A 14,393-nucleotide genomic window follows, 5' to 3' on the forward strand; every position below is an offset into this window, starting at 1 on the left:
TGATGCTTTATAGGTAGGTGGTTTTATTTTTATTTTGAGAGAGATGGAGAGAGAGAGAGCACCAGCAGAGGAGGGGCAGAGAGATGGTAAGAGAGAGAGAATCTGAAGCAAGCCAGCACAGATTTCACAAACCATGAGATCATGACCTGAGCCGAAATAAAGAGTAAGATGCTCAACTGAGCCACCTAGGCAACCCTAGATAAGTGGTTTCAAATAAATACATATGTCACTTACTCTAGAATAAATAAATAATTGAAAATTACTTTTTGGAATGGTACAGAGTTGAACTCATCTAAGCAAGTTCGACCATGGTCAGGTTGACCATAGCTTGCCTACACTGTCTTAATCCATCTGAGGAAAAATAGGCAGCTCTAAACATAGGTTTCTAACTGGATGATGGAGAGGTTGATCTTGAGTTATTTGAACTGGAATTGTTGCTGATGCCAACACTTCATGATTTTCTCTATTGGTACTGTGTTTTGGAAACTGACAGGAGGTGATACAGCCTCTCCATGAGCAAAAGACCCGGTGGGTGTCATAGAACTGCCTGTTCACTGGTATAGGAACAAAGACACAGGCTGAAGGCAGCAAACCCTGGTACAGGCTGTGTGTTGTGATTTTACCATAAACTCTGAGCTGTTGCCACTGCACGGTCACATTAACATTTTCTGGAACAAGCAAGTGCTGGCCAGAGCATGGCAAGAACCTCCCCCAGAGGATCAACGTGGACATGAGCCACAGGTGTCTCCGCAGTGTGGGGTTTTTGAAACACAGTGGCAACTGAGATAAAACTGGAGGGACGCACCACCTGGCAGGTGGACAGCTTGGAAACAGACAGGGTGAATCTCACTTCTGATATTTGTTAACTTCTGGCTTTTCTTTTTCCAAAGCCACGTTAAAGGTTTATAAATTCTAATGACCTCAAAAAGTTTTTGTTTTCCCTGATTTTCCCAATTGTTTTTGTTTGTTTGTTTCCTATTACATAGATTCTCTTGTTATTTTTGTTACTTCAAATTTTCTGCTTATTTTGAATTTAACATGCTTTCTTCTTTTTAGTTCGAGGATAAGAGTTTAGGCCCCTGATTTGAAACCCCTTTTTTTCTTTTTTTTTTCCCCCCAAAAATAAGCATTTAGTCCTATAAATTTCTCTGGGATGACAATGCTTTAGCTGCATCCCACAAACTGTAAAATGCCACACTTTCATTTTTATTCAGTTTATTGTTTAATCTCCTTTTTGATTAATTCTTTGGCCATGGATTATTTGGAAATGTGTTATTTGGATTACAAATGTTTACAGATTTTCCAGATATTTTTCTATTATAGATCTCTCATTCGGTTGCATTGCAGTCACAAAACATCCTTCAAGTGAGAAAGAAAGAAAGAAAGAAAGAAAGAAAGAAAGAAAGAAAGAAAGAAAAGAAAGAAAGAAGAAAAAAATTATTTAAATGATCTGAATCATCAAAAAAATTTTGAAACACGCTTTATGATCTAGAATACGGCCTATCCTGGTAAATGTTTTAGGCACATTTGAAAAGAATGTATATTCTACAGTTGTTGGGTGGACTTTTCCATAATACCTTCTGTTATTAGATATATAAATGTTTAGGTTGGTTATGTCTTTTTGATTAATGGACTCCTTCATCATTCTGAAATGACCATTTTTTTCCAGTTAATACTTCTGCCCTTAAATTTATTTTGTCTGATACTAACAATCCACTTCTGGTTTCCACTGATTAGTGTTAGCATAGTACTTTTTTCCCCCAATCTTTTATCTTTAACCTTTGTGTGTTTTTATATCTAAAGTGAGTTTCTTTAAGCAGCATATAGTCAGGTCTTGTTCAATCTAACAGTTTCTGCCTTTCAGTGAAGTGTTTAGACAATTTACATTATAATCATTGAGATGGTTAGGTTTAAACCAACACTTTATTGTTTGTCTTCTATTTGTCCAATCTATTCTGTCCCTCTTTTTCTGCCTTCTTTTAGATTAATACGGTATTTCTTATGATTCCATTTTTTTTTTTTAATTTTTTTTTTTTTTTTTTCAACGTTTATTTATTTTTGGGACAGAGAGAGACAGAGCATGAACGGGGGAGGGGCAGAGAGAGGGAGACACAGAATCGGAAACAGGCTCCAGGCTCTGAGCCATCAGCCCAGAGCCCGACGCGGGGCTCGAACTCACGGACCGCGAGATCGTGACCTGGCTGAAGTCGGACGCTTAACCGACTGCGCCACCCAGGCGCCCTCTTATGATTCCATTTTACCTCATTTATTGGCTATAGCTGCAACTTCTCTTTAGTGGTTAAAGACTTTTATATTATACATATTTTACTTATCACAGCTACCTGAAAACAATATACCATTTCACATATAAGACTCTTACAATATTATACTTCCATCTCCTCTCTCCCAAACTTTATACTACCATTTTTACACAATGTACTTCTAATTTTTTATTTTCTTAATGTTTTTATTTATTTTTGAGAGAAAGAGACACAGAGCGAGTGCCCCAATGTACTTCTACTTTTTTTTTTTTTAATTTTTTTTTTTCAACGTTTATTTATTTTTGGGACAGAGAGAGACAGAGCATGAACGGGGGAGGGGCAGAGAGAGAGGGAGACACAGAATCGGAAACAGGCTCCAGGCTCTGAGCCATCAGCCCAGAGCCTGACGCGGGGCTCGAACTCACGGACCACGAGATCGTGACCTGGCTGAAGTCGGACGCTTAACCGACTGAGCCACCCAGGCGCCCCAACTTTTGATTAAACTCCACAAGGTATCAGTTAGGAACAGATCTTAAAAAAAAGAAATCATTCTAAGTGTTCTTAGCATAAAGTTGTAAGAAATTAGAGGGTGGGAACTAGCAGAAGACAGAGGAAAGGGCAATAGAGAGGAGCAGAAAGAGAAGATGCACACAGGTTATGAGGAGGTTGAAGGTAACAGAAAGGAGCCAGTAAGGGTGGGCAATGGATTTCTAGCAACCAGGATATCTAAAATTCCATTTTCAGTTGTTTGCTTTACTTTATCTTGAACCTTTGGGTAAATGCCACTACAGTAGAGGAAAAGGAGCAGATTCAAGACAGCAGAAAAAGGACACACATACAGGACAGCAAAGTGACTCAAAAATTCAGAGCCAAATCATAGTCATGGAATGAACTTGCTCCCTCTTTTGGAGTCAGACTGGGGTCTGGAGCTCCAGATCTGATCACAGCATTTGAAGGAAGTTAGGATTAAGAGAACATGCTCTGCTAACTTAGAAAAAACTTGTTTTCAGATGAAAAAGGTAAGAGAAAATGTAAAATAATTTTAGAGGAACCTTGAGAGGTGAGACATGGGGACACGTGCTGAACTACCACTCTGGGAGGTGGGGAAGGAGATTCCAAATAATCAGGAACAACAATCTAATGTTTTTCATCCACTGTTCACAAGGATCAAAAAGTTTGACAGCACATTGGTGGGTGTGGAAAAAGAGGTAATAGTCATACACTGCAAGTGGGAGAGAAAAATGGGCAAATTTGTGGAGAGCAACTTGGAAATACTTATGCAAATTCTCTGTGCTCCAATAAATCCATTTCTAAAAATGCATCCTATAGAGATACACAATGAGATGATTTAGGTTTATTGCAGCCTTATTTGTAATAGCAAAAGATCGAAAATAACATGTGTACTGTATTATATATTATATTATATATTATAATAGCAGGCTGGTTATGTACATTTGGTATGCTCTTAAAATGGAATATTACAGGGGCATCTGGGTGACTCAGTTGGTTAAGCAGCCAACTTTGGCTCAGGTCATGACTTCGCAGTCCATGAGTTCGAGCCCCGCATCGGGCCTTTGCTGACAGCTCAGAGCCTGGAACCTGCTTCGGATTCTGTGTCTTCCTGTCTCTCTGCCCCTCTCCCACTCATGCTCTGTCTCTCTTGCTCTCAAAAATAAACATACATTAAAAAAACTTAATAAAATATTACACTGCTATAGAAAAGAACAAGGAAGTTCTTTTTGTATTTAAAGGGATTGATCTCCAAGATAGATTGCTAGGTGAGAATAGCAAAAAACAGATCAGTGTTAAGTTGTGTGCTATAGTTTGTACAAAAAAGAAGGAGCCATATGGAGAGAAAAAAAATATTTGTTGTATATGTTTAGAATCTCTCTGAAAGAAAGATTCCAGGAACACAAAGTTACCTGGGAGCATGAGAAACAGAACAGCTGGGAGGGAAGAGAATTTTTTTCTACAGCCTTTAAAATTTTGAATCAACTGAATATATTAGTTACCTAAAATAAAAACACTTAAAATACATACAAATATCTAAGGGATGCTCCAAGTAGATAAGAACTTGACAGCTTATGGACTCTTTGGCTTACTCCCATCTCCCTTCCTGGAGTTCCCTCTATAAGGCCCAGAATCTTCTGCTGTCCCATGTTGGGGACTTTCTGCCCCTGATGGTGTCCTGTCCAATGTCCCCAATCATCTGACTCCTCACAACTGCTGTTTCCACCCATACCTTCTGGCCCAGTTGTAATCTGGTTTTCAATGCTTCTCTGCTTCATCACAGATCTGAGACCTTCTCGTTGCTAAATTCAAGGGCTTTTTCTCTACTGAATTCCCCTAGACCTCAGACCTATTTAAAATTCAAATGGACCTTCCCTCCTTTCTTGGTTTTTCTCACCTCATACTGAGGTTTTCTTTTCATACTTCACTTTCCTTCTTCACCCTGCCCCCTGGAAGTGCATAATTCCCAGCACTCAATCCTTGTCCCTCTGTTTTCCTCTCTTCCCCATATTCCCAGAGGTTGGGGGGGGGGGGAGTCCCTTCACCATAACCACTTTTATGCTGAAGACTCCAACATCCTGAGCTGTGAGCCATGCTTTCCTCCAAGTTCCAATCATAAGAAGAAATGCCAACTGGGCATTTCCAATTTCCACCTGACCATCTCATTCTGACCTGGATCATCCCGCTCTGTGCTAGATGCCAGCCATCCACTCTACCTGACTGGTTATGCTCTGAAATTCTGGGCAAATGCCAATGGCTCTACGAATTCTATCAGGCACCCAGCTTGAAATGCTCAAAATCCTGGGAGTCATTCATGTACTCAGCAAAGTTCCTCTGAGATCCAAGGGCTCGCTGAGGCTGACAATCTTTCTCTGCCCTTCTACTCCAGCCAGACTCTGAATCACAGCAAATTTTCCTTGAAATTTTCTGTCATATGATTTCCTTCCTCTACATTTTCTCTAACCCACCCAAGTTCTGGATTGCATTACAGGATTACTGAACAGTTTCTGAACCATCTGATCATTTGACTAAATGATGACTGACACTTGGTGAGGACAAACTAAGTATGAGGCATCATGCCAGATGCTGTGGGTATACTAAGGTGAACAAGATACACAGACAGCTATATTTGAGGTCAGAGAATGGAAAGTAACCAAAAAGTAAAGAGCAATGAGAATCAAGGAAAGGGAGATACCACTTCTGGAGAGAAAGCCCTGAGAAACTTTTCATGCAACAGTAACAACATTTGAACTGGATGGACAGGATTAGCTGAATATACACAAGAAGAAAGACATTCATGGAGTCAGAGACATCTGGGCTTACATCACCATTCGGCCCCCAATACCCTGTGACTTGAGCAATTTACTTAACCCTCATTTTCCTCATCTACAAAACTGAGACAATAATAGCATCTTGCTCCTAGTTGTCTTGTTAGGATTAAACAGATGCACATCATGGGATACTGTGCAACAGATTAACTATATGTTTTATCTTGAAAATGTAGTGCTGAGTAGAAAAAAAAGAAAGAGAACTAGATATAAACTGTAACATAATACAATTACTAAAATTAAAAGTGTATTACACAGTGGTTGCCAGGGGTTAGGGGTGGGAAGGCTGTGACAAACAAAGAAAAAAAAAAAAGAAGTTCCTATTTTTCTGGGAGAGCCACAGGAAGTTATCTCTTTCTCCTGCTCAAAGTGAATGAGGAAGCATGTAGCCCCAACGGGTTAACTGGCAGCCATCCCATAACCATAAGGGAAACCATCTCTAGGATAAAGCTAACACTTGGATAAAAAGCAGAGCGGTGAAATGATCCTGGATCCTCAAGATTGCCGAGTCACCAGATCAACCAGCCCTGAAGCCTGCCCTCCATTTGGACTTCCAAGATAAAAAAAACACGTGAAGTTGGATTTTCCTATGCTCACAGCCTGGAGCTCTCTCACTGACAGACATCCCTTCCACTGTGAGAAGAGCAGTAAGACAAATGGGAAGGTAGGAATTGAGAGAGATGATGTCTGATGGTTCTAATTTTTCTCTGTAAGGTAAAAGGTGGTCCAGATGCTAACAGTAAGGAGAGAGCAGGGAAGGGTGAGAAGACTGGACCTGGCCATCCAGGGCAATGGGAAAGGGGGCCTCCTGCAGCTACATGGGGGCCAGGCTGGCAGTGCTGAGTACCCACTTGAGGGTTTAGAGATAGCTGCAAGCTGTAAACAGCATGAAGCTATACCACTCATCTCAGACCACTGTCCTGGGTTTGGATTGGTGGATCAACAGGACAAGAGGAAAAGAAAAGTTAGGGACATCAGACCAACAGTGGTTGAAGAGATGGACCCCACAATTCAGTGGCTTGGAAAGGAGTAAAGACAGGAAGAAGCTGGTTAGTCAGGAAAAAGAACAAAACAGCCAAGTGACTAGACATCTCACCAGATCAAAGAACAGGGACAGTGGAATGGAGAACCCCCAGGAGACAATGCAGAGAGTAAGTGTCCCCAGAATAATACAAAGCAGGGCTCTAGGCCCAGCACCCCAACGCCGCCCCACTGTCCACTCCATGCCTAGCTCTTGACTGTTGTTTCAGGATTAACTGCAATAGATAAATTCTAATCTAACTGAGGCTGGACAGACACAGATAAGAACTCAGAAGAGCCTAATTCCTCCTATATCACCCAGAGCCATGTGCACGTGGGCAGGTTGGAGGAGAAATGTTTTCAAGTTTGTGCAGATGTTTCTGAAAGCTCTCTAGGGAGACAAGACACTCTGTGAAAGAGAAATGAGGAATACTGCAAGAAAAGCATTCCTTAAACTGGTCCTTTTAAAGAACTTACCTCTGCATTCATCTTGGTCCCTTCCTTCAGTGGCTGTGAAGACAAAAGCAGAGGTCAGGACTCAGATGACACCTGCCCCACACTCCAGGCAGACACTCCCCGCTGCCACCCCACTCTCTCCCACACTACTTACTGTCCACTGGCCCTATCTTCCCCAAATGCCTCCACCACCTTGAGCCCTCCAGTAAGGGAACCCAGGCCAGTGTCTGATTCTGAGGCTGCTGGTGGTGGACTCCCCTGGGATGTCATGCCCGTGATGTTTCTCTGAAGAAGGACATTTCCAACCCCCAGGCACACCTCCTATACTAGATGAGGGACTGTAAACACAATGCCATGTGTACTTAAAAGAATAATGCTTGTCCCAAAGCTAGTGCTTGGAGAGGATAGCTTCAGGTCTGCCTTTCTTTTATGGAGACAAGCAGGGCAGCAGGAAATACACACTTCTTTTTTTTTTCCTCCCAGCTGACTTTCTAAAGGATTAAATTTATTACGAACAGTTTGATAGGCTAATCTGAACCTGCAGCATTAAGGAGGAGGAAGGAAGGAACAAACAAGTCATCAGGAGTCAGAAGAAATGGGGAAGGAAAAAGGGAAGGGAAGGAGAAACAGGAGAGAGAAGGAAAAGAAATAAAAAACTAGTACAGAATAATAGTGGCTCAAAACTTTAATGTACTCCAAGGACTGCTTGTTGAAAATGCTATTTCTGGGTTATACCCCCAGTGTCTGACTCAGGCAGTCTACAGGGGAAGGGAGGCTAAAAATCGGGTATTTTCAACAGTCATCCAAGAGATCATGCACACATGGTCAGACAGCCACACTTGGAGAAACACTAGAACAGAGAGGCCTATAAAACTTAACTTTTTCATTTGTTTTTCAGAGCTGTTAGAATTGCCACTTTATTTCAACTAAGACTTGGGCAGGCAATGGCAGGGTGACTGGGTAACCAGAAATGACAAAGAGCTAAAGCCTCTCTAGCCCCTCTACCTGCGTGGGATGTCCAGGACACCAATGCAGATAACTGCTCAGAGCTGGAGGAGAAGGAGGGCTCTCCAAGTCCTCTGGGAAGAAAAGGCCATGGTAGCCTCAATCCTTGGACCCATCCCTGAATTTGATCTTGTCCTCTTTCAAAATATAGAAAGAGTTGAGCACAGTGATGATAACCATGAATAAGAACAATGAAATAATAACATCAATTATTTGAAAAAACAAAAACAGGTGGCTCAGTTGGTTAAGTGTCTGACTTCTGCTCAGGTCATGATCTCTCAGTCGGAGTTCAAGCCCCGCATCGGGCTCTGTGCTGACAGCTTGGAGCCTGGAGCCTGCTTCAATTCTATGTCTCCCTCTCTCTCTGCCCTCCCCCCACTAGCTCGAGCACGTTCTCTCTCAAAAATAAACATTAAAAAAATTAAAAAAACAAAAACAAAAACACTTGACTCCTGACAATCCTATGAACACCTGGGAGGTCACCTAGGCTGTGTGTTGAAAATAACCCATTTTCAGTAATTCCCCTCCCTTCTCTCTTCTCATTCCTCCTGTTTTGAGATCGGGTCTCATGACCCAACCTAGCCTGCACACATGCAATCTTTCCTTTAATAATCTGGAGGTTTCATGTTTCCTGAAAAAATATGAAAAAGGGAACTGCTAGAAGACAAACCCTAAAAAGCAGGAAGTGACAAAGTGGGTAAGCTTTCTTCTCAGATCTCAGGGAGTCAGTATAGGTGTGATATCTTGTGCATAAAATATCTCAGAGGTATGACTAACACACTGATAGCAAAGTCAGGGAAAAAAGCCAAAACTAAGGCAAGGATGTGTGTTAAGCAACAGTCTTGACCACAGGGACTCCCCAGAGAACACACTTGGTTGCCCTCCCCTGCATAGATGCCCTATCCTAAACTCTATTGTGCTTTACTTATGTTCTTAACAACTTTAGTCTAAGCCTGCTTAGAGCTTACATGTGAGTGGAAAAGTCAGATAACAAAATGCAAAAATATGAGGATAATAACAGTTGTGAGCTTACTTGTGTCAACTACTTTATATTCACACTAACCCATAAAACCCTTGACAAAAAGGCCAACACTAACTCCATTTTACAGATGAGATACCTGAAGTGCAGGGTGGGTAAAAGCGTTTGGTCTTTCACAGTCAAGGCACTGTAGCACTGCACTGTAATTTTCAGACTTTCTGGTTCTAGAGCCAAATTCCAGAGTGCTCCGGAGAACTTTACAGATCCTGTCAGACAGCTATTATGACAAACAGGAGAATGAGTGTTTGCCCTGCTTCAGTCATGGGCTAGCCAAGCAGCCATGTCCAAACAGATTCATCGTAGGCTGTGTGGCTGGACTTCATCTCTAAGGTCTGTTCCAGCTCTAAAATGTTCTGATTTCCACAAAAGGAAATTCAGATAACTCTTAAAATAGGTGGAACAATGCTCAACCTCAGTCAGCCATGATCACAGAATACAAATTATTATTTCACAATTATTTCTGATGCTCTATCAGACTGTCAGAGATCAAAATGTTTGCCACAGTGCAGTGGTCAAAGTGTGGGGAATAGACTCTCTGACAATATCAGGGGGACTACAGATGGGTATCATCTCCATAGTGGGCAGCTTAGCAATGTCTATTACAAATCTAAATTCAGGCAACCTCTGACATAGCCATTCCACTGCTTCCAATTTGTCTCCAATCCCCAAATCATATTCAAGAGAAATTAAACTGCCCTAAGTCTTTTGTCTTCATAGAAACATTGCTACTACTTGCTCCTCACATGAGAACTTCCAGGAAAGTTTTCCTATAAAAAATGTCTACAAAACATTGTTAATAAACTTGACTGCTTTCCCAAAGAATCTGGGAAAGCAAAACAAAAGAAAACAAACAAACAAAAAATGATTTGGAGAAATGCACATGTGTGAAACAATCCCACTTACAAATCTACTGCATTAGGCATTAGCAATCTACCACCTAGGATGAATAGCACTGTCACGTATAAAGCACATTCAACTGAGGGATCCTTCCCATGCTCTTTTCCATCCAGCTTTCAACTCCCCTTAAGATGGCACTATCAGGAGGCAGAACCCTGGCCAGGTGAGATCTGGCTCTGCCTTTCCACATCTTCCCTGCTCATCACACAGCTCTCTCTTCCTCCCCACTGTCTTGCCAAGACTAGTTAAGGTTTGAAAAGAACCCAGGGAGAATTTTATTCTATATTTTAATATATTCTTAAATATCTAAGACCTAATCCTATAACAAGAAGATTTAGGTTTGTTTGCTAGTTTATTTCAAGGGTTTAATATTTAAATGGCCCAACTTAAGTTGGGCCAAAAAAACTTAAGTTTTTGACTTTTAGTATTATATTTAGAAATACTTATAGACATTCTTATTTCCTTGATTTTTAATTCTTTTATACTTTTATATTTTAATCAATCTAAATAGTATTGTGGTGATGGCATAAGACTCTAACTATACTTTTCCCCCAAATAGTTGAGTTGTTCCCAAAACATTAATTGAATATTTCATCCTTTCCCCCAATGACTCATACATAACTTTTTATGAACACAGTTATTCTTTTTTTCACTTCCTCTACTGTGTCACTGACCTTTATTCCCATGCCTATAATATATTGTTTACATAACTGTGGCTTAACAATGTTTTGCTATCTGGCAGTTCAAGTTCTCTCATTAACTTGTAGAGTATTCCTATCTAGTCTTGCCTGTTTGGACTTCCAGATTAATTTTAGAATATCTTTGTCAAGTTAAAAAAACAAAAAAACAAAAAACAATTTCACTGGGATTGTGCCTATCATTGCATCAAACGTATAAATTAAATTAATGTGAATTAATAGGTTTTCTCATCGAGAAATATATGGTATGCCTGTCTAGGAGCAGGCACTTTAAGAAAAATTACAAAACAGAAGAATCTTGAGTTAGTTCCTGAATTACCACATAATAACAAATGATAGTTCAGGCTGCAGTGGTTCACTAGAAAGATAAAGAAAAAAGGCAACACTTTTGCATAAAAGACCTTCTTAAACCAATTTAAAGTAGGTTTCTCCTTTCCCCTACTGTGGCAGGTCTACTAACTAAACAGAGGTGGAGTTTGAGCTTTGACCCCAAAATATGAGGCACTGAGGTACACACAGGGATAAGAGCCTGCCTGTGACTCAAGAGCCCAGAATTCTACACCTGGCATGGGCACCCACTACCACTCTGACCAAGGCCAATGTACATGGCCTCTTACTGCCTTGGTTTCTGCACCACAAGAAAGGAAAGGGGGCAGATGAACTTTACACAAACTTAGATGATCTTTACGCTCTCTTTCAGTGCTGACATGCTATAATTCTAACCCACTTCACTTCTATTTTTTCTTCTCCTCTGGCCTTAGCTTCCTCAGTGTTTGTCTTGGTTAACTGGAGGTTATTAGCTTCTCTCCTGGTTCTCTCATGGGCAGAACTGTACACAAGTAAACTGGGACAAGGCTTGGGTTATCAGAACCAGGGAAGCTTTCTTGAACACTCCCTCTACACCTAAGCCACTCTCTTTCCCATCCCACCTTCTTGCCCCTCCTGCTCAATGTTCCTCCTATTCCTCATCACCATTTCAAAACTTTCTACCTTTTCTTTAAAGTGATCTTGATATAATAAGAGAGAAAGGAGATAGCAGAAGTCAAAATACTTTTAAGGAATAAACGTCTACTGTATTGAAACTTGTAAGGATACATCCATGTTGGTTTTTTTTTTTAAGTGACTTATTAATTCAAATTGCAAGCAATGTGCAACTCAGTTTCAAAATCGGGTTGAGATCAGGACATTCTGGGCCGATACATGTTGTTAGGCACTGATCCCCCAGCAAGATCTGAACCTTGACTCCCTCTTACTGAAAGACTAGTTCTTTCTGTAGGAGGAAACCATGAACTACTGAAGAGCTGACCACAGCACAACTGAGGAGTGGGGGTGGGCAAAGGAACACAGAGCTTCCACACAGGCAAAACGTGTAGGAGTAACTTTTTGTTTTTAACATTTTAAAAAGTCCTTACATACACAAAACAAAGCGGTGGTTGCCAGAGGGAAGGTGAGAAGAAGTCTCTAGCATGCTTTACTACCAAATGACTAGAACTGTGTAACTGAAGTTAACCGTCCTAGGATACTCAGCCCGCAAAACAATATAGACCTGCCTGTGCTATAAGGTAGCCACTTGACACGTACAGCTATGTAAATGTTAAATATAGGCCATTTCCATTACCACAGAAAGTTCTATTGGACAGCACTGACCTACTTTCTTTTTCACCCAGACTTATTTTGTTCTTACATCATCTCTGTCCCCAGTATCTTAGTCATTTATTTTTTATATTTATGTGTTACTATTCTACGTGATGTCGTAAACTACGTTAATTTATTTGTCAAACAATTCAGGGTATCAGTACTTCGAAATATCTGTGTATATATTTAACCCTGTTGCTGCTGAGAGCTCAGCCTTAGTTTTTTAGAGCGCACTTAATTCACGTAACCCTCACAGGGGTCTGTGAAATACCTGATACTTCCCAGTTTCCCAAGAGGAAAGTGTGGCGAGGAGAAGCTACGGGGCTTGCGCAGGATTCGTACCCGAGGAGCAGAACCCGGCCCCGCACATCTCCTGTGGGCCGAGCTGTCTCCCCCACGTTGGAGCTGCCTCGACAGAACCACTGGCTCAGGCTCAGTCCCCTAGGCTACACCGTAGATGTACGCAGCACCAGTCTACGTAAAAACCGAAACCATAAACTCTTCTTAGATAAAATACAGATTTTTTAAACACTCTTGCATTTTGGAGGAAGCCCCTTCCCGATGGAGCTCGTCGCGATCACCAAGCCTCCGGACTGCTAGCTTCCCTCTGGGCCCAGCGGAGCGAGATAGGAGGCGCTGAGGCTGCGCCTGCGGTTTGGGGCTTGGGCCCGAGACCGCAGGGCCGTCGCCGGCCTCCGGGGGGCCGCGCTCTCCAAGCTCCTAACCCGAAGGCATTATCAAAGCTGCCCGCGACCCCCACTCCGCGACGGGAGCCTTACCTGCCGCGGGGCACAAAGCTCGGATTCTGCGCGCAGCCGCCTTGCTGCCACCTGACCGCCCTGCTGTAGGAGGCGGGAGCCGGGCTCGGATTGGCCGCGGCGCCGGAGGACGCGAGGGCGCGCGGGGGCGAGGGGGTGGGGGGAGAGCAAATGGGGCTGGGAGGGGAGGGGCCCTGTCTCCCGCCCGCTTCTGGGAGAGCCCGGCTCTAGCGTTCCACTCCGCCAGAGGGCCGCAGGGCTGGCTGTGAACCTGAGCTGCCTCTAGCCTGCCCCTCGGACTTCTGCCTTGCTCCGCTGCGGGGCCATTGGGAGCTTGCGAACAGGAGGAGATGACCTTAGGCCGTGCTCGGGACCTGCGAGGCCTGAGGGGGAAAGGGGTGGGGGCCTCACCGAGTGCTCTGTCCCTCTCCTTGGCCGCACCGCAACCACGTGAAACCTGCTCGGTTCTTTTTGGGCCCAGACCAAAGAGGCAGCAAAACTTTTTTTTTCTTTTTTCTTTTGGTGTTTCTTCCATTACCATCTTAATGATTTTAAGTGCACAGTTAAGCGGTGTCAAGTACGGTAACATTGTGCGATGATCACCACCATCCATCCCCTGTGTTGATCTTGTGAAACGCAAACTCTATACCCATTAAACAGTAACTCTCCCTTACCCCCTGCCAAAAGAACAAAAGTATATTATACTTTTTGTCTTTATTATTTGACTACTCTTATGTTCCTCCAATAAGTGGAATCGTGCAGTATATGTCTTTCAGTAACTGGCTAATTTGACTTAGCATAATGTCCTCAAAGTTCATCCGTACTGTAGCATACTGCAGAATGTCTTCCCCTTTTACCACTAAACATTTAAGTCTTATCCATTCATCCATTGATGGACACTTGAGCTGCTTCCACAGTTTAGTTGTTGTGAATAATCTTGCTATGAAAAGTGGTGTACAAATACCTGAGACCCTGCTTTCGGTTCTTTTATATAAAGTACATACCCAGAAGTGGAACTATCAGATCATATGGTAATCCTATTTTAAATTATTTGAGGAACCACCATACCGGTTTCCATAATGACTAAACATTTTTACATTCCCACCAATAACGCACAAGGGTTCCAATTTCTCCACATCCTTGCAAACACACATTTTTCTGTTTTCTTGATGGTAACCATCCTAATGGGTATGAAGTTGTGTCTCACTGTGGATTTGATTTGCACTTCCCTAATAACTGGTGATGTTGAACCCCTTTTTGTGAGCATATTTTATCTCTTCTTTGGA

General features: G+C 42.2%; 1 protein-coding gene across 6 annotated transcripts in view; it reads right to left on the reverse strand.

Annotated features, from left to right (window-relative positions):
- The window catches only part of BLVRA (biliverdin reductase A), a 50,679-nt gene extending 37,344 nt beyond the window's left edge, over window positions 1-13,335 (reverse strand). Inside the window, exons 1-2 of one of the 6 annotated variants that reach the window (XM_047096957.1) lie at window positions 13,129-13,335; window positions 7,097-7,129 (exon numbers count right to left, since the gene is read on the reverse strand). In XM_047096957.1, the coding sequence (XP_046952913.1) occupies window positions 7,097-7,108 (12 nt within the window). In that variant the 5' untranslated portion in view covers window positions 7,109-7,129; window positions 13,129-13,335. Of the gene's footprint in view, window positions 1-7,096; window positions 7,130-8,080; window positions 8,174-9,198; window positions 9,322-12,620; window positions 12,641-12,691; window positions 12,784-13,128 lie in introns of those variants that run through there. The other 5 variants (XM_047096962.1, XM_047096958.1, XM_047096960.1 and 2 more) reach the window with 5 other exon arrangements.
- Window positions 13,336-14,393: the final 1,058 nt, after the last annotated feature.

Source organism: Lynx rufus, unplaced genomic scaffold, assembly GCF_022079265.1.
Source record: "Lynx rufus isolate CCGP_SWC_20201006 ecotype Redwood Valley unplaced genomic scaffold, mLynRuf1.p SCAF_4, whole genome shotgun sequence".
Lineage (NCBI taxonomy): Eukaryota > Metazoa > Chordata > Mammalia > Carnivora > Felidae > Lynx > Lynx rufus.